Source organism: Neoarius graeffei, chromosome 25, assembly GCF_027579695.1.
Source record: "Neoarius graeffei isolate fNeoGra1 chromosome 25, fNeoGra1.pri, whole genome shotgun sequence".
Classification (NCBI taxonomy): domain Eukaryota; kingdom Metazoa; phylum Chordata; class Actinopteri; order Siluriformes; family Ariidae; genus Neoarius; species Neoarius graeffei.
The window spans coordinates 47,393,348-47,413,448 of record NC_083593.1 but is presented as its reverse complement, the minus strand read 5'-3'; the positions used below and the strand labels follow the sequence as shown (position 1 = coordinate 47,413,448).

General features: G+C 41.3%; 1 protein-coding gene across 3 annotated transcripts in view; it reads right to left on the bottom strand.

Annotated features, from left to right (window-relative positions):
- Positions 1–20,101, bottom strand: part of tacc1 (transforming, acidic coiled-coil containing protein 1) — a 106,189-nt gene that overhangs the window by 19,018 nt on the left and 67,070 nt on the right. For all 3 annotated transcript variants that reach the window (XM_060909165.1, XM_060909164.1, XM_060909163.1), the window contains exons 2-5: positions 19,733–19,818; positions 10,224–11,061; positions 6,693–6,753; positions 5,086–5,200 (exon numbers count right to left, since the gene is read on the bottom strand). In XM_060909165.1, the coding sequence (XP_060765148.1) occupies positions 5,086–5,200; positions 6,693–6,753; positions 10,224–11,061; positions 19,733–19,818 (1,100 nt within the window). The remainder of the gene's footprint in view (positions 1–5,085; positions 5,201–6,692; positions 6,754–10,223; positions 11,062–19,732; positions 19,819–20,101) is intronic.

Here is a 20,101-nt window from a genome sequence, read left to right as displayed (position 1 = left end):
CTGGAAAACATCCTCCTCGACCAAATGCAGCATATGAGCTCAGAGAGTTCGAGCTGCGATCTTAATATTTCAAACTTAATGTGTCAAACAGGTGTCTGGTTACAACGGTCAATTGTCCAACAAGCTAGTGGACTAATAAAACTGTTTTAACTAGTTTTATATGAAACTGTTGTGAATATTTTCTGTAAAATGTGTTCGTAAATAATCCCATGTTATTTTTATAAAAAGCAAATTAAAAATAGGCACTGGATCTATCTTATGTGAATAAAGATACACATATCAGGTTCCCTGTAGTGGTACGCTTACGTCATTTATCGCAATAGCCATCAAGAATCAGGTTGATGCTTTACCATATTCTCTTAAATATGGAGTGTCACTCTGCGTGCTCTAGTACAGTGGTTTTCAAAGTGGGGGCTAGGGGGGGCCTCAGAAAGTTGGAGGGACGATAACAAAAAAATCGCGGAAAAAAAAAATACTTTTTAAAAATAATTATTATTAAATATATTGTAATTAGTTTTTTAATCATTATTATAAAATATAATTATTAATAATAATACATCATATCGAAACGTTGTTTGCCATGCTCATCTCTCCGATTGCCTGTGACGTTGCGGTTTGCGCCATTTATCAAGCTGCTTTGCTCCTCAAGCTAGCGTATTGCTAGCGCAAAATGGACAGGTTTTTGAAGAAGAGACCGAAGGAACAAACCAACAGCCCTGCTGTGGAGGACACTGCTGCGAAAAAAACTAAGAAGTCCTGGCCAACTAAAATCCGAAAATATGAGGCAGCATACATTAAGTATGGCTTTACAGCCATACAGAAAAATGGCCATGACTGCCCGAAATGCGTCCCCTGTCTGGAGACCCTGTCAAACGAGTGCTTAAAACCTTCGAAACTTCAGCATCACTTGGTACAAAAACATCCAACAGATGCCGAAAAAACAGTAGATTTCTTCAGATGCAAACAAGAGCATTTGGTCAGGCAATCTGCTGCATTCATCCAGCAAGCTACTGTCCCCGAGCGGGCCCTGAAGGCATCATTTTTAGCCTCGTACCACATTGCTCGTGCTAAAAAACCTCACTCAATGGGAGAAGATTTGATTTTACCAGCCACCAAAGACATTGTCCGAGAATTGCTTGGTGAGGATGCTGCCAAAAAAAAAATCGATGCCGTCCCACTCTCTGATAACACCGTGAGCCGACGGATTGGTGACGTGGCTCAAGAAATACCTGCTCAGCTGTTGGAGCAGGTGAGAGCCAGCGAATACTTCGCACTTCAGCTGGATGAGAGCACAGATTTATCCAATGAGGCCCAACTGCTTGTGTACATCAGATTTATTTCAAAGGAAAGATTTGTGGAGGAAATACTATTTTGTAAAGCACTTGAAAGAAGAACTACTGGGAAAGACATTTTTCAAGTTTTGGACGATTACATCGAGTCTAACGGATTGGACTGGACCCATTGTGTGGGGGTGTGTTCGGACTGAGCCGCGGCAATGACCGGGAAGATCAGTCGAGTGACCGCACTCATTAAGCAGAAGGCCACTCAGTAGTGGCCACACACTGCATGCTCCATCGCGAGGCACTGGTCGCAAAAAGGATGGATAACGAGTTGAATCAGGTACTACAGGAGGTTATACAGTTTATTGTTCAGTGCGAAAATACAGTGGGGCAAAAAAGTATTTAGTCAGCCACCAATTGTGCAAGTTCTCCCACTTAAAAAGATGAGAGAGACTTGTAATTTTCATCATAGGTGCACTTCAACTATGAGAGACAGAATGGGGGGAAAGAATCCAGGAAATCACATTGTAGGATTTTTAATGAATTAATTGGTAAATTCCTCGGTAAAATAAGTATTTGGTCACCTACAAACAAGCAAGATTTCTGGCTCTCACAGACCTGTAACAACTTCTTTAAGAGGCTCCTCTGTCCTCCACTCGTTACCTGTATTAATGGCACCTGTTTGAACTCGTTATCAGTATAAAAGACACCTGTCCACAACCTCAAACAGTCACACTCCAAACTCCACTATGGCCAAGACCAAAGAGCTGTCAAAGGACACCAGAAACAAAATTGTAGACCTGCACCAGGCTGGGAAGACTGAATCTGCAATAGGTAAGCAGCTTGGTGTGAAGAAATCAACTGTGGGAGCAATTATTAGAAAATGGAAGACATACAAGGCCACTGATAATCTCCCTCGATCTGGGGCTCCATGCAAGATCTCACCCTGTGGGGTCAAAATGATCACAAGAACGGTGAGCAAAAATCCCAGAACCACACGGGGGGACCTAGTGAATGACCTGCAGAGAGCTGGGACCAAAGTAACAAAGGCTACCATCAGTAACACACTACGCTGCCAGGGACTCAAATCCTGCAGTGCCAGACGTGTCCCCCTGCTTAAGCCAGTACATGTCCAGGCCCGTCTGAAGTTTGCTGGAGAGCATTTGGATGATCCAGAAGAGGACTGGGAGAATGTCATATGGTCAGATGAAACCAAAATAGAACTTTTTGGTAAAAACTCAACTTGTCGTGTTTGGAGGAGAAAGAATGCTGAGTTGCATCCAAAGAACACCATACCTACTGTGAAGCATGGGGGTGGAAACATCATGCTTTGGGGCTGTTTTTCTGCAAAGGGACCAGGACGACTGATCCGTGTAAAGGAAAGAATGAATGGGGCCATGTATCGTGAGATTTTGAGTGAAAACCTCCTTCCATCAGCAAGGGCATTGAAGATGAAATATGGCTGGGTCTTTCAGCATGACAATGATCCCAAACACACCGCCCGGGCAACGAAGGAGTGGCTTCGTAAGAAGCATTTCAAGGTCCTGGAGTGGCCTAGCCAGTCTCCAGATCTCAACCCCATAGAAAATCTTTGGAGGGAGTTGAAAGTCCGTGTTGCCCAGCGACAGCCCCAAAACATCACTGCTCTAGAGGAGATCTGCATGGAGGAATGGGCCAAAATACCAGCAACAGTGTGTGAAAACCTTGTGAAGACTTACAGAAAACGTTTGACCTGTCATTGCCAACAAAGGGTATATAACAAAGCATTGAGATGAACTTTTGTTATTGACCAAATACTTATTTTCCACCATAATTTGCAAATAAATTCATTAAAAATCAGACAATGTGATTTTCTGGATTTTTTTTTTCTCATTTTGTCTCTCATAATTGAAGTGTACCTATGATGAAAATTACAGGCCTCTCTCATCTTTTTAAGTGGGAGAACTTGCACAATTGGTGACTGACTAAATACTTTTTGCCCCACTGTATTTGTGTTGAAAACGTTAGTTAATAATATTCTTATGCTAAACAAATGTAACAATTATTGACTACTGAATAAAAGTAAGAGAAAACATTCTAAAAGTTGATGTTTCTTTACATATTTTGTAGCATTGTCTGTGAGTTTGCAAAGGGGGTCCCTGGCCAGAAGCTAATGCTGTTTGGGGGGCCTTGGCATGGAAAAGTTTGGGAACCCCTGCTCTAGTATAACACAGACTCTAGAGTTTACTGTTTCGAATAGGTAAATAAATATACAACATAGACATACAGTCTCTCACAGTGAGCTGGTTAGTTTGTTGAAAACAAAAGGTGAACCCCGATTATTTTTTCCCATTTGTAGCTTGAATGTACGGATTTCGAACCACCACTGAGGCAAGTCGATGCGGTATTGACATGTCAAGAGTTATTCTGTACAAATTAAGCATTTACTACAGACATATCATCTATTAGTATAAATAAGCAGGTGATTATAGGAAATTCCGTGCACTGATTGGTCAAGAAATTCATATTATTTCACGATAATCACCTCGAGCGACTCGGCAAAATGGCGTCCAATCGCTTCATCAGTATAAGTGAGGAAGAATTACAGATGATGAAAGAAAATGCTGTTCCTAAAAGCACTAAAGATGCTATGAAGTTTGGTTTAAAACTATTCAAAGGTAAGGTGGAACTGTGATTTATTTAATCGATTTCGAAACAAAGTATTTTATGTGACTCGACATAGATAAGTGACACAAGTCTGTGCCGCGCCATCATTACATGCCACTTTTGAAGTTTGAAATAATTTTTAATATGACTTTTTAAAAAAAATAGTCACCTGTGTATTTATAATAAAACAATTATCTGCCTCAGGCTCAGTGAATATCGGTGAATAATATCCTCGACTTCATCTTGGTTATTATTAACCGATATTCACCTCGCCCTCAGCGAATAATGGTTAATTGTTTATTTGGGATTTCTATAAGGAATCCATTGGACAGAACGTCACACGCGTGAGATGATGGTGATGTTATATAAAGCAGTGTTTCGAAGCACACTCGGATGTTTGTACTGATTGTAGCCACTAGAGGGCAGTACTGTATTACAGTAAACACTGAATATGTACACCCGCAGTCAGTTTCTCATGGGAAACTGTATACTGTACACTGCGACAGTATATACCCGGAGCATCAAACAAAGCCTGGGCATGTCTGAAGATTGTAATCCGACCCAATAAATGGATTGAGACTCTGAATAAAATTATTTTGTGGACAGAAACTGAATTGAAAGTGTTGATAAAAAGAGCTCGTCTCCACTAGTTATTCCACTAGGGGGCAAAATAGAGCAATAAACAGAAGACTTAGCTACTGACCAAATGTACGAATAATAAATAACTGTACATTAGCAAGCTGAAATAATACACAATCTCAAAAATACATAAAATCAGTTACGTCCATTTCTGGTCCAGGTTTTAACGGTACAAAATGTGGGAAATTTCGGGGTGGGGGGTGGGGGGGGGGTGAATATTTATGCAAGACACTGAGCATAATTTGGAAAAGCTGGGTTTCTGGGTAATGTATTGCAGTGTGTTTAAGAGGAGTTAACGTGTTACTGATCCAGTAAACTTGTGTGTTTTGTATACTGTCGTATCATATTCAGTTTGGAAGAATGAGCACGTGGTACGTTAGAGTCATGTGATCACCTCAGGAATTCCCTTTATTCATTTTTCTACAGTCAGTGTGAATAAATGTGTAACTTTTGGTGGTTAAAGATAAAAACGTAATATTATAAGGATTGTAACATTTATACGTGTAGCTCCTGCTCTCACCATCTTCCGTTTTCGACGTCTTCGTTGTTTTATCGTGTTTCTGCATTGTGCATGTCGATGCAAGTTTCTCCTCATCAGTAGCGTGACGTACCGGCTCCTCCTGTTCTTCCTCAATCTACACACACACACACACACACACACACACACACACACACACACACACACACAGAGTGACGAATCACACATCGGACAGTGTCACTGCCAGCTCTGCTCAAACAGGGCACTAGAGAGAGAAAGAGATGGAAAACGACAGAAATAGAAATGGACAGAGAACAATCAGGGACAGAGAAGGACAGGGTAAGAAAAGATGCACAGATGGGGGGATAAAAATAAGGATACATAGAGACAGAGGCATCAGAGTAAAGAAGGATGGACAGAGTGATGCAAAGAAAACAAAGATGGGGAAATGGAGAAAGTCGAAGAAAGGAGATGAAGAGATCTCACACCTTAAATTGAAAATGATGGACAGGAAGAGGGATGAAAAAACAGAAGGTGATGAAGTAGGCTAATGAAAGAGAAAAGATGTGGTGAAGAGAGTGAAAGAAGGAAGGAGGGAGGCAGGGATAAACAAAAAAGGAGAGAAGGAGAGCGAGTGACCTTTGCTGAGTCACTGCACTAATCCTGACCATGCTGACTCAGCATCTCCTTATACAGGCAACACAGAGCACCTCTCTCTCTCTCTCTCTCTCCATCCTTCCAGTTCTTCTTCTTTCCTCTCTCTCTCTTCTCTTTGGATCTCTCTTTCCATCCTTCCAGTTTTCTCTCTCTCTTTTGCTCTCTCTCTCGTATCCTTCCAGTTCTCTCTCTCTCTCTCTCTCTCTCTCTCCAGCCTTCCAGTTCTCTCACTCTCCAGTCTTCCAGTTCTTCTTCTTCTTCCCCCCTCTATTCTTTCACTTCTTCTTTCCTCCCTCCATCCTTCCAGTTCTTCTTCTTTCCTCTCTCTCTTCTCTTTTGCTCTCTCTCTTATCCTTCCATTCTCTCTCTCTTACTCTCTCTCCATCCTTCCAGTTCTCTCTCTCTCTCCATCCTTCCAGTTCTTCTTCCCCCCCATTCTTTCACTTCTTCTTTCCTCTCTCTCCTCTCTTTCTCCATCCTTGCAGTTCTCTCTCTCTCTCCAGCCTTCCAGTTCTTCTTCTTCTTCCCCCCATTCTTTCACTTCTTCTTTCCTCTCTCTCTCTCTCTCTCTCTCTCCATCCTTCCAGTTCTTCTTCTTTCCTCTCTCTCCTCTTTTGCTCTCTCTCTCTCATCCTTCCAGTTCTCTCTCTCTCTTTTGCTCTCTCTCTATCCTTCTAGTTCTTCTTCTTCCCCATTCTTTCACTTCTTCTTTCCCCTCTCTCTCTCCCCTCTCTTTTGCTCTCTCTCTCTATCCTTCCAGTTCTTCTTCTTTCCTCTCTCTTCTGCTCTCTCCATCCTTCCAGTTCTTCTTCTTCTTCCCCCCTCTATTCTTTCACTTCTCACTTCTTTCCTCTCTCTCTCCTCTCTTTTGCTCTCTTTCTCTCCATCCTTCCAGTTCTTCTTCTTTCCTCTCTCTCTCTTTTGCTCTCTCCATCCTTCCAGTTCTCTCTCTCCCTCCCTCCCTCCCTCTCACTAGTAAACGAGTTCCGTACCTGCTTGGAGACTTCAAGCGCTAATGATGTGTTCTCATACTTCTTCACTTTGCATGTGTTCCTGCAGACAGAGAGAGAGAGAGAGAGGAGAAAGAGACAGGAGAGTGACAGTGAGAGAGAGACAGCAGGAGAGAGAGACAGGAGAAAGACACAGAGAGAAGGAGAGCAGGAGAGAGAGAGAAACAGACAGAGAGAGAAGAGAGTGAGAGAGATTACATTTCCTTTATTAACACACCTCAAATCTCTATTTAAAAAAGTAAAGTAATAAAGTGACCTATAATTGAATTCAGGTCTCAAACTCAAACACACACACACACACACACACACACACACACACACACACACACACACACACCAGAGTTCAAGGGTTAAGGTTCCAGTATCACTATATTATCATCCGCATCATCACTTCCACGTTTACATGCCTGGGGGCGGGGCTTAAGGGAGCACAGTGAATGGTGCTGAGGGGAAATAAAGTGATCCTGGTTGTCCAAAATGGCTGCTGCCATCATGCTACATGTTCAGCTCCACGCTGGAGTTGTGTTCATGTTTAGAGATGACCAACTCGCTGAAACCACATCAGCACATCTGCATGACATCACTGAACAGCTGGATGTGGTTTGAGGCAAATATTTACAGGAACAATTCAGAATAAAACTTCTGTTAATTATTAGCTTCATTAACCTTGGATCTCGGGAACACAACTAAAGAAGCAAACACACACACACACACACACACACACACACACACACACACACACACACACACACACACAACACAGCATCCTACTGACCTCATCACCGTCACTGGATCAATATTGACTGTCACATGTGAAAAATGAGCATGCACACACACAGTCACACACCTCACGACCTGTTTATCAGCTACAGACACACCACAGGACAATCTGCTCGAGACTGACAGGAAAGCCAATAAAGCACAGAGACAGAGTGAGACAGAGAAAGTAGATACTTACAGTAGCATACAGAGAAAGCGCGCTTGTTCATTGGTCCTGATGCAAAACACACAGGAGGACAGGAAGAGAAGGATGAGGAGAGGAAGACAAGAAAAGGTTGGAGTGTTACACATGAGTGGAGGAATGAGGGAAAGAGAAGAGCAGGTGGGACAGGAGATTAGTAACACACACACACACACACACACACACACACAGAGTAAACACGTACACAGCTCGAAAGTGACCTCAGTGTTCAAAAGCTACCTCAGTGAAGTTGAGAACTGTGTGGATGAAATGAACATGTGAATTGTTTATTAGTGAAGTGTTGGATGGTGTTACTCTCCCTGTCAATCACAGAGACTCGAGCCAATCACAGGCTTCTGTGAGCTCGTGTACAATATATGAAAAGATGTCATTAGTGGCTTCATGTGTCTTGCACAAAGCAAGTGTTAGCTTCACCCTCCCCGGCTGGGATCCGCCAGCACAAATGGCACGGACCAATCAATCAGGCTCAGTGACATTACACTTTTAATGTTGTAGTTTTTTTGTTGTTGTTGTTGTTCGGTTTTGTTTGTTTGTTTGTTTGTTTGTTTGTTTTGGGGGGTGCAGACTGTAATTATACAGAATTACATCTTTCTATATGTCTCTGCCTGTCTGATGTATAGATAGAGCTGTAGAGACACACAATTAGAGACGTATAGACAGACAGAAAGATGTAGAGATGTCTAGAGAGACAGAGACAGACAGACAAAGAGATGCAGAGATGTATAGAGACAGACAGACAGAAAGAGATGTATAGACAGACAGATATAGAGATGTACAGAAAGACAGAGATGTACAGACAAACAGAAAGAGATGTAGAGGTGTATAGAGAGACAGACAGACAGAAACGTAGAGAAGTCTAGAGAGACAGAGATGTAGAGATGTATAGGGAGACAGTGACAGACAAAGAGATGTATAGACAGCAGACAGACAGAGAGAGACAGAAAGAGATGTACAGACAGAAAGAGATGCTTAGACTGCAGACAGACAGACAGGCAGAAAGAGATGTATGGATGAGCAGACAGACAGACAGAGATTAAATAGCTAGATAAAGAGAGATATATAGACACAAAGACATACAGACAGAAAAATAGACAGACGTGCAGATGTACACCCAGACAAACAAAAACAGAGAGAGAGAGAGAGAGAGAGAGAGAGAGAGAGATAAATACACTGCCTGGCCAAAAAAAGCCACTGTTTGGATTTAAATATGCAAATACTTAAAAGAGTTTGATTGGACAATTACTGCAGTGATTAATGTTTCAGCTGGGAACAATTCTTTTAACCCAAACTGATGCAGTGAGTAGCTTCTCATTTCTGAAACAAACATGTCAGAAGACGGATCTCATGCTTGTGGAAAAGAGATTATTGTGTTACAGAAGGTCAAATTATTGGTCTGCATCAAGCAAAGAAAACAACTAAGGAAACAAAATGACTGGAATTGGGTTAAGAACTGTCCAACACACTATTAAAACCTGGAAGGATAGCAGTGAAATGTGGTCAGAAAAAATCTTGACTGACTATGATCAGAGATCACTTCAACACTTGGTGAAGTCGAATCATTAAAAATAAAAATCAACAGTAGAACTCAGGGCTATGTTTTATAGTGAAAGTAAGAGCATTTCCACATGCACAATATGATGAGAACTGACAGAATTGGGACTAAACAGCTGTGTGTCCATAAGAAAACCACTTCTTAGTGAGACTAATTAGAATAAAAGGCTTCAGTTTACTCGGGAGCATAAAGATTGGACTCTGGAGCGATGGGAAAAGGTCATGTGGTCTGATGAGTCCAGCTCGACCCTGTTCCTGAGTGATGGGTGTGTCAGGGTAAGAAAGGAAGCTCATGAAGCGATGCACCCATCATACATACCATAGTGGCCACTGTACAAGCCTCTGGAGACAGTGTTATGATCTGTGGTTGCTTCAGTTGGTCAGGTCGAGGCTCAGCAACGTTATGGTGCAATAAAATGAAGTCAGCTGATGACCTGAATGCACTGAATGACCATGTTCACATCACATCAATGGATTTTTTCTTCTCTGATGGCACGGGGATAAAATTAGGGCTCAGATCGTGAAAGAGTGGTTCAGGAAGCATGAGGAATCATTTTCATACATGAATTGGCCACCACAGTTCTGGTCTTAACCCCATTGAGAATCTTTGGGATGCTGGAGAAGACTTTACGAAGTGTTTTGACTCTCCCATCTTCAAGACAAGATCTTGGTGAAACATTAATACAACTCTGGATGGAAATAAATGCTGTGACGTTGTATAAGGTTGCTGAAATAATGCCACAGTGAATGTGTACCATAATCAAAGGTAAAGGCCATTCAATGAAATATTAGACTTTTTTTTTTGCCAGGCAGACACAGATCGACAGACAGAGAGACAGACACAGATAGACAGACAGATCTTTACACTGATAATCAGATCGGTGTTTTAGCTAATGAAAACAAGGAGTGTGTATTAGTATTAAGACAAGTGTGTATTAGTGAATACTGATAGAATTTTTACTCATTTACATGTCACTCACGTTATAATCTTGTCTTTGCTCTTCTTAGGCGCCTGTCTCACTTTCCTCTCCACCACCAGAGGGCTCTCTTTGCTCTCCTCCTCTATTTTCTCATCGTTGGTTCTCTCCGAGTCGCCGCTTTCACTGATCTTCTTCGACGGCTTAAAGGCATCCAGCGAGTCATCAACGTTATCAGGAATTAAATCGTACGACGCTTTCGGGAGTGTCGGAGAATTCCGGACTTTGTTTTTCCCTCCAAACGGATCAAAATTAGGGTCGTCCCATTGGCTCGGGTCAAAATTGTAGGATGTTTTGGGGAGAGGAATGTCGTCCACGTTTAGAGGTGTGTGTGTGTCGTTTTCTCCCACCGTCGCTTTGGGCTTCTGTTTTTTAGATGTTGATTTGCTTCCAGGTTTGTTTCCTCGTTTCTGAGTTGGAGATTTTTTGCACTCTCCATCATTGTCTTGGAATCCAGATGTCTGTTCTAAACTGTGTAAGTTTTCAGGTAAAGGAACATCGTCCAAGTCACGTCCCGGTTCTGGTTCTGTGGGTTTCATATTTTGATCAGGTTCCAGTTTACTTCCTGGTTTCTGAGATCCGGTATCGTCTTCATCCTGAACTTTTGTTTCCAGTTCGAAGGCGTACGGATTTTTGGAAAGAGGAATATCATCCATGTTGACAGGACTGGGTGTGATGACTGGTTCCACATCTGTGGATTCAGGAATGAGAGGAGATTTCATCTTCAGAATTTTTGGAAGGAGGCCGTTACAGTCCAAATCATCGGTCTGTGGATTTGGACACTTGTCCTGGTTTGTAGGTTGCAGTTCTGATGTTACGGTGATGGACACAGTGTCTTCTTCTATAAAGAGAGATGGAAAGAGATTTTTTTTTAAAGCAAAATTTTAGAAGCACTAGATCACTCTGCCAACTTTCATGACAACTGGCAAATACCTGCTTCAATCTGATTGGTCAATAGCAATGATGTGACGTGAAATTAAATATGATCAGAAAAGAGATTATTGAATTGTTAAACAGTTATTTAATTGTTATAGCACCCCTAGTGGTGGAACTATTTAACATCATTTCACTTTTCCTCTTGGACATGTTTGTTGTCTGAAACGTTGAATCATTACTTGTGGATATGAGTTATAAGACTAATGATGCCAACAAATAACTAGCTTCGTACCACCAGTTTAGCATGATATAATCCGGTTCTAAAATCACTAACTCCATCAGAAAATAAACAGAATCATAATATTGCATAATAAACAACCATTCAATCAATACCAACTTGTGTGTTTATGTAGAAATGTAGTTAGACTTGAGAAAAATCAGAAACAAAAAAGAAGACAATGCATGTACAAGTAAAGATAGCTTTCTTAGCAAGAAAAATCACTAACTCTAGATGTTGGTTCAAAATGCAAGTGAGTGCAAAAGTTTGTATACCCTTAGAACAGTGAAAATATAATTTATAGAAATAGGACGTTCAATGTGTCAAGTTTCGCAGATGTCCTTCTTTATCACGTACAAGTAAAACTCAAATTGTTAAGCCTAGCTATGGTGGAAAATTATGGTAAAAATTATATCTTTAGAAGTTTGCATTTCCCTTTCTTAATGCATGACATAAAGGATATTACACTGTAGTGTGAAGATACCGTATGAAGTTTATCTTCGAGTGGTGAAGATATTTTCAACATAAGAAGATAAACTTTATATCTTCCCACCACAGTGTAATGTTCTTTGTATTATATGGACACAGCCACAAAAAAACCGCAAGCTAATTAAAAGAATTTTAATTTTGAACCAGTTCACCATTTTGACAAGGTGGGTTTAGTCAGCAGGAAAACATTGTGAGTGACGTCATCAGAGCGAAATATCAGTAATTATTATACATATAGGACATGTTTTCGATGGAATAAAAACGTGTTCTATTCCCTTCTAGCGGGTTTCATTCACTTGGTTTGATAGCATGCAATATTGTTAGCGTATTGCTTATTATACATGTATTATGTCACTCTACTCAGTGGAGGATGAGCGTTGAATATGGTTTACGGTTGTCAAGACAACATGATGTCACACATCAGAGCTGATGCGAATATCCAATGAGAGAGTTTTCTACTGTGCATGCGCAGAAGCATTTCTTTGTTTGCCAGGAAAGAGAAAAGACGCATTGAACAACCAAAAAGCTACCAAAACTTCATTAGATATTCTTCACACATATTTACAAGAGAAAAACATATCAACGGACATTGAAAAACTGGAAAAAAGACACGTTGGAGACGTAAACCTTCTGCCCTAATGAACGACTGTTGCAATTTGTAAACAAACATGGCCGCTAGGTTTCATCGTTAAATATGGAAGATTTTGAGAGAATTTTTAAAGAGAAAGATGTGTTGAACACCTGAAAGGAATGTATTATTATAATAATAATAATAATAATAATATTGGCTGGCTTTTTTTCGTGGTATATCAGCTATATTCCATTCAGCTACTCATCTTCAACTCATTCAATATTATGCTAGCTGAATGGAATACATCTGATATATCACTCAACGCCAGCCAATATTATTTAAATATGTCACTAAGATGGGGCGGCACGGTGGTGTAGTGGTTAGCACTGTTGCCTCACAGCAAGAAGGTCCGGGTTCGAGCCCCGTGGCCGGCGAGGGCCTTTCTGTGCGGAGTTTGCATGTTCTCCCCGTGTCCGCGTGGGTTTCCTCCGGGTGCTCCGGTTTCCCCCACAGTCCAAAGACATGCAGGTTAGGTTAACTGGTGACTCTAAATTGACCGTAGGTGTGAATGTGAGTGTGAATGGTTGTCTGTGTCTATGTGTCAGCCCTGTGATGACCTGGCGACTTGTCCAGGGTGTACCCCGCCTTTCGCCCGTAGTCAGCTGGGATAGGCTCCAGCTTGCCTGCGACCCTGTAGAAGGATAAAGCGGCTAGAGATAATGAGATGAGATGTCACTAAGATCCGCGATGGGGCGGCACGGTGGTGTAGTGGTTAGCGCTGTCGCCTCACAGCAAGAAGGTCCTGGGTTCGAGCCCTGTGGCCGGCGAGGGCCTTTCTGTGCGAAGTTTGCATGTTCTCCCCGTGTCCGCGTGGGTTTCCTCCGGGTGCTCTGGTTTCCCCCACAGTCCAAAGACATGCAGGTTAGGTTAACTGGTGACTCTAAATTGAGCGTAGGTGTGAATGTGAGTGTGAATGGTTGTCTGTGTCTATGTGTCAGCCCTGTGATGACCTGGCGACTTGTCCAGGGTGTACCCCGCCTTTCGCCCGTAGTCAGCTGGGATAGGCTCCAGCTTGCCTGCGACCCTGTAGAACAGGATAAAGCGGCTAGAGATAATGAGATGAGATGAGATCTGCGATGTATTTTGTATGCAAAATGCAAGCTCTTTAACACGAGAAGATAAACTTCATATCTATCTTCAAGCCAACGTGTGATTTTCTTTTTATTATATCGACACATTCACAAACAAAAAGTACCCAAATTTATCAAAACAAAACAATTCACTGATTTCCTCACAAGTGACATAAAGAGATTTATGTCATGGTTTTGGTTCTCCATGTCCCGGATGTAGCTCGTATGAAAAACACGAGTGGCGTATTTCCCAGTAAAACACTCATGTCTATGTAATATATTACATTACAGGCATTTAGCAGGCGCTCTTATCCAGAGCAACGTTCAACAAGCACACACACCCAGCATCTGGGGAGCAGTTGGGGGTTAGGTGTCTTGCTCAAGGGCACTTCAGCCATGGATTTTCCTGCCAGTCCAGGGAATCAAACCAGTGACCCTTTGGGCCCAAGGCTGCTTCTCTAACCTTTAGGCCATGACTAATGTGATATTCAATTTGCTTCTAATTTTGTTTTCCAGTGCTGAACAGGTTTTAGATCCCCTCAGCTCTAATATCAGGTTTGAAGACAAAAATCTTCATCTTCAAATATTTTTCTACTGATTTGCCTAGACTGACATTTTTATTTCAACATGCTGGAATTCTTTTTTTTTTTTGAGCCAAACTATAAAATAGTGGGATTTTCTGTTCAAAAGGAAATTCTGCCCTCAATTCAATTGTAGGTTGACTACCACATCCTTTTATGTCCTTTTGTTTATCATTAGAAAAAGTTCAAATTATGTTGTGCATCGGGCGGCACAGTGGTGTAGTGGTTAGCGCTGTCGCCTCACAGCAAGAAGGTCCGGGTTCGAGCCCCATGGTCGGCGAGGGCCTTTCTGTGTGGAGTTTGCATGTTCTCCCCGTGTCCGCGTGGGTTTCCTCTGGGTGCTCCGGTTTCCCCCACAGTCCAAAGACATGCAGGTTAGGTTAACTGGTGACTCTAAATTGACCGTAGGTGTGAATGTGAGTGTGAATGGTTGTTTGTCTCTGCGTCAGCCCTGTGATGACCTGGCGACTTGTCCAGGGTGTACCCCGCCTTTCGCCCGTAGTCAGCTGGGATAGGCTCCAGCTTGCCTGCGACCCTGTAGAACAGGATAAAGCGGCTACAGATAATGAGATGAGATGTTGTGCATCTGCTAAATAACATGAATGTAACACAGTACCAGTCAAAAGTTTGTACACCCCTACTCATTCATAGTTTTTTTCTGCATTGTAGTATAATACTGAAGACATGAAAACTATAAAATAGCATATGGAACATATATGGAATTATGTGCTAAACAAAAAATGTGTTAAAAAAAACAAAATAGGTTTCATATTTCATATTCTTCAAAGTATCCAGCGTTTACCTTGATGACGCTTTGCACACTATCGGCATTATCTTAATGAACCAGCTTCATGAGGTCGTCACCTGGAATGCTTTTCAATTAATAGCTGTGCCTCATCAAAAGTTAATTAGTGGATGAGTTTCTTGCCTTTTTAATGCGTTTGAGATCAAACAGTAAATAATAAATAATAAAAATACAGTAAATAGCCCTATTACTACTACAACTGTAGTAGTAGTAATAATAATAATATTAATAATAATATAGCATTTTTATAGCGCCATATACACTATCTGCCCTATGGCGCTTCACAATAATACAGTTTAAAAAAATCTTATGTTTAAACATTAAACAAAAGATTATCACAATACTTAACAAAATTACAAAAAAGCTTTCTTAAAAAGAAATGTCTTAACTCTTGATTTGAATCATGTTATTGAATCACTTATCTTTATGTTGGCAGGCAGGGCATTCCAGAGCTTTGGTGCAGCAACTGAAAATGCCCTGTCGCCATAGGTTCTTTGATTAGACCTTGGGATGGTCAAGAGGCACTGGCCAGCAGACCTTAGATTGCGACTAGGTTGATAAAGACTCAATAGATCACCAAGATATGCAGGAGCTAAATTATTTAAAGACTTAAGCTAATAATAATATTTTTAAAATAATTCGTTGTTCCACTGGCAGCCAGTGCAGCTCTCTGAGGATTGGTGAGGCACGAGCATACCTCGGTTTGCGGGAAACAAGCCGAGCAGCGCAGTTCTGGACAGATTGTAGCCACTGTATGAGATATTTTGGAAGACCGTATAAAAGAGCATTGCCATTAAAGCGGCTAGAGATAATGAGATGAGATGAGATTTTTGAGCCATTTTCCTGGTGTTGATCAAAGTACAAATTGAACATAGAGCTGAATAAAATCAAAGAGCTCCACAATTCTTTTCCCCTCTCACACCATGCACAGTCAAAACACGCCTACACATCTTCATGTAAATAGAGAACCCTGAACAGTCTGTGTGAGAACACACTCCATGATGTAGATCAGCTGTGGTGTAAGAGTTCTTAGAGGAAGTGTATTGTTAAAGCAGCAGAACAGACTTCCTCTGTGTTTAAGAGAGGAAACGCACCACTCAGGATGCTCAGGCTCCAACAATGGCCTCGTTTTTGTCTCCAGCCTTTACAAGCGCATCAGTGCTACAACCAAATACATCATTACACTGAAACACACCCTGAACACACTGAACTCAGGGAAACTATTTTTAGTAACTGAGCACAATAAACGTCTGTTTTTCCAGCTGAGAAAAGAATAAGAACTCCAACTCACACCACACACACATTTTCATTTTACATAAATCAGTTTAAACAACCATCTTAATGGAGCTTCACTTTATAATCATCATCCTCTAATCACATTAATGCTGCTCTCACTAGCTGATACACAAAGTACCCAGTGTTGGGGGGGGGGGGGGGGGGGGGGGGGAACAAAAAAAGGAAAAAAAAACCTTCACCAGAAGTCGCTATTGGTTCTCAGAAATGTCGCTAAAAGTTGCTAGATTGCATCATTCACAAATTGATGAAAGGTGTTTTTTGTTTGTTTGTTTGTTTTTTTGCTGTTGCTTAACAATAAGAAGTCACGAAATTTGTTACTAGATAAATTTTTCTATTGTTAGTGAAGGTCAAAAAGTCGCTAAATCTAGCGAGAAAGTTGCTCGAGTCAAAAATTCGTTCCCCTTTCATTGTAAAGTGGGCGGGGCTAACCTTGAGTAACGCTTACATAAGGTTCAGCTTCCAATCAGGACGTTAACATCTTTAATATCTGAAGTCTCTTCAAATCTGAGCGACACAGCAAGTAAAAGTGACCTATGCTCGCTGCGAGAGAACATCATCAGAATATTCAATATTATTCTATCCACGTTCACCGGATATGAGCAATCGCACGCTCTGATTGGCTACTCTACTACTAGGATATCAGCTTGTATACTGTGAGTAGAGAAAAACAAAATGGCAGAGTGTGTTGCTGATCCAAACGAGGACGAAATAAAAACTCTACTTGAAAACAAAACCCCAAAAAATATTTTTAAAAAAGCAAAAAATATGGAATAAAAGTATTTGATGGTAAGAACGTATCTTTTTTTAATTTTTCAAGAATTATTATCATACAACCCCGATTCCAAAAAAGTTGGGACAAAGTACAAATTGTAAATAAAAATGGAATGCAATAATTTACAAATCTCAAAAACTGATATTGTATTCACAATAGAACATAGACAACATATCAAATGTCGAAAGTGAGACATTTTGAAATTTCATGCCAAATATTGGCTCATTTGAAATTTCATGACAGCAACACATCTCAAAAAAGTTGGGACAGGGGCAATAAGAGGCTGGAAAAGTTAAAGGTACAAAAAAGGAACAGCTGGAGGACCAAATTGCAACTCATTAGGTCAATTGGCAATAGGTCATTAACATGACTGGGTATAAAAAGAGCATCTTGGAGTGGCAGCGGCTCTCAGAAGTAAAGATGGGAAGAGGATCACCAATCCCCCTAATTCTGCGCCGACAAATAGTGGAGCAATATCAGAAAGGAGTTCGACAGTGTAAAATTGCAAAGAGTTTGAACATATCATCATCTACAGTGCATAATATCATCAAAAGATTCAGAGAATCTGGAAGAATCTCTGTGCGTAAGGGTCAAGGCCAGAAAACCATACTGGGTGCCCGTGATCTTCGGGCCCTTAGACGGCACTGCATCACATGTATTGGAAATCACAAAATGGGCTCAGGAATATTTCCAGAGAACATTATCTGTGAACACAATTCACCGTGCCATCCGCCGTTGCCAGCTAAAACTCTATAGTTCAAAGAAGAAGCCGTATCTAAACATGATCCAGAAGCGCAGACGTCTTCTCTGGGCCAAGGCTCATTTAAAATGGACTGTGGCAAAGTGGAAAACTGTTCTGTGGTCAGACGAATCAAAATTTGAAGTTCTTTATGGAAATCAGGGACGCCGTGTCATTCGGACTAAAGAGGAGAAGGATGACCCAAGTTGTTATCAGTGCTCAGTTCAGAAACCTGCATCTCTGATGGTATGGGGTTGCATTAGTGCGTGTGGCATGGGCAGCTTACACATCTGGAAAGACACCATCAATGCTGAAAGGTATATCCAGGTTCTAGAGCAACATATGCTCCCATCCAGACGACGTCTCTTTCAGGGAAGACCTTGCATTTTCCAACATGACAATGCCAAACCACATACTGCATCAATTACAGCATCATGGCTGCGTAGAAGAAGGGTCCGGGTACTGAACTGGCCAGCCTGCAGTCCAGATCTTTCACCCATAGAAAACATTTGGCGCATCATAAAACGGAAGATACGACAAAAAAGACCTAAGACAGCTGAGCAACTAGAATCCTACATTAGACAAGAATGGGTTAACATTCCTATCCCTAAACTTGAGCAACTTGTCTCCTCAGTCCCCAGACGTTTATAGACTGTTGTAAAGAGAAAAGGGGATGTCTCACAGTGGTAAACATGGCCTTGTTCCAATTTTTTTGAAATGTGTTGTTGTCATGAAATTTAAAATCACCTAATTTTTCTCTTTAAATGATACATTTTCTCAGTTTAAACATTTGATATGTCATCTATGTTCTATTCTGAATAAAATATGGAATTCTGAAACTTCCACATCATTGCATTCCATTTTTATTTACAATTTGTACTTTGTCCCAACTTTTTTGGAATCGGGGTTGTAGCATTTTTCACAAATTGCTCCTGTCATTTCGCTGGTTTGTTTACATTCGAAGTGGAAATGATTTTGTTGGACGTTTTGTATAAAGTTTTTATTTATCGACTTTGCAAAAAATAAAAATAAAAATGCTCGGTTTCTCAAAATCCAGTGAATGTGGATAGAATAAAACAGTTATTCCACTCAATCTCGTCGTACATGGCTTATAGCCAACTCGGAGCTATGTGCCTTGTCGGCTATGAGCTCATGTACAACTCGATTTCGTGGAATAACTGTTAAATATTTTCAACACTTTCGACCAAGGTTAGGTTTCAGTGTTGTATTTATAACGTTACTGCAACCTTAAATACGTGCTGCAGTAATGCTGTTGCTCACACAGCGCTCTGAACAGAAACGTCCGTGTTAAATTTCCTACAGCTGAAAATCTTTAGATACTGTACATCATGGGAATATTTATGATCATTATATAAAACGGTCTTCAGAAATCAGAGACAATTAAAAAAAAAAAAGTACTGCTGGAAGAGCGCGCAAGCAAGAGCAGCCTAGCAAGTGAACGTAGACGGCTAGCTTTGTGAAAGCTACCTAGTGAGCGAAAACAAGCTCTCGTCAATATAAAGCTGACATAGTGAGTCGCAAACGAACAAAAACAAACAAAACGCGAACTAGTGAGCACTTGGATGTGCTGGTGGTTTTCCTTTCGATGAACTTCTCTGCAGAAGCGTACTCTGTGCTGACTCTGTGCTGCTTTATAGTAGCGCTGCTTCCACTTTGAACTTTTATGAGCGTTTAAAGAAGCTTAATAACACATTGGCAAACGCCATCTGTGTCCAATCACGCTGCTGCAGATTTACTGCTCGTGACCACGTGTCAAACACACGCACATGGAGCTTGGTAGGATCTTCAGGTGGTTTTCACACTCAGCTCCGTTGCTAAGGCAACAACAGAGAGAAGGGAGAGAATATAGCTCGCTCGCTCTCTCTCTGTCTGTCTGTCTCTCTCTCTTTGTGTGTGTGTGTGTTTACAACCCATGTTTTAAAAAAAAACTTTAACGAAAGAGTGCTCTCCTTTACCTGTGATGTGTGTTGTGGGTGGAGCTAGTGGTTGATGGACAGGTGACTCCGTCTCAGGCGTCTCGAACTGACCTTCTGAATCCGAGCTAAACAACAACAACAACAACAAATAAATATAAGTAAATTTCAATTCATACATTAAGGTGTTCACCAAGAGTGACAGTGAAGTCATGCCTTCTTCACTGGGAATGACAGGCACTGAGGCCACGCCCACTTCACTAGGAGTGATAGGCACACAGGCCACGCCCACTTCACTAGGAGTGATAGGCACACAGGCTACACCCATGTCACGAGGAGTGATAGGCACACAGACCACATTACACTGCAGAGCAAGAGCTTCCTAAACACACACACACACACACACACACA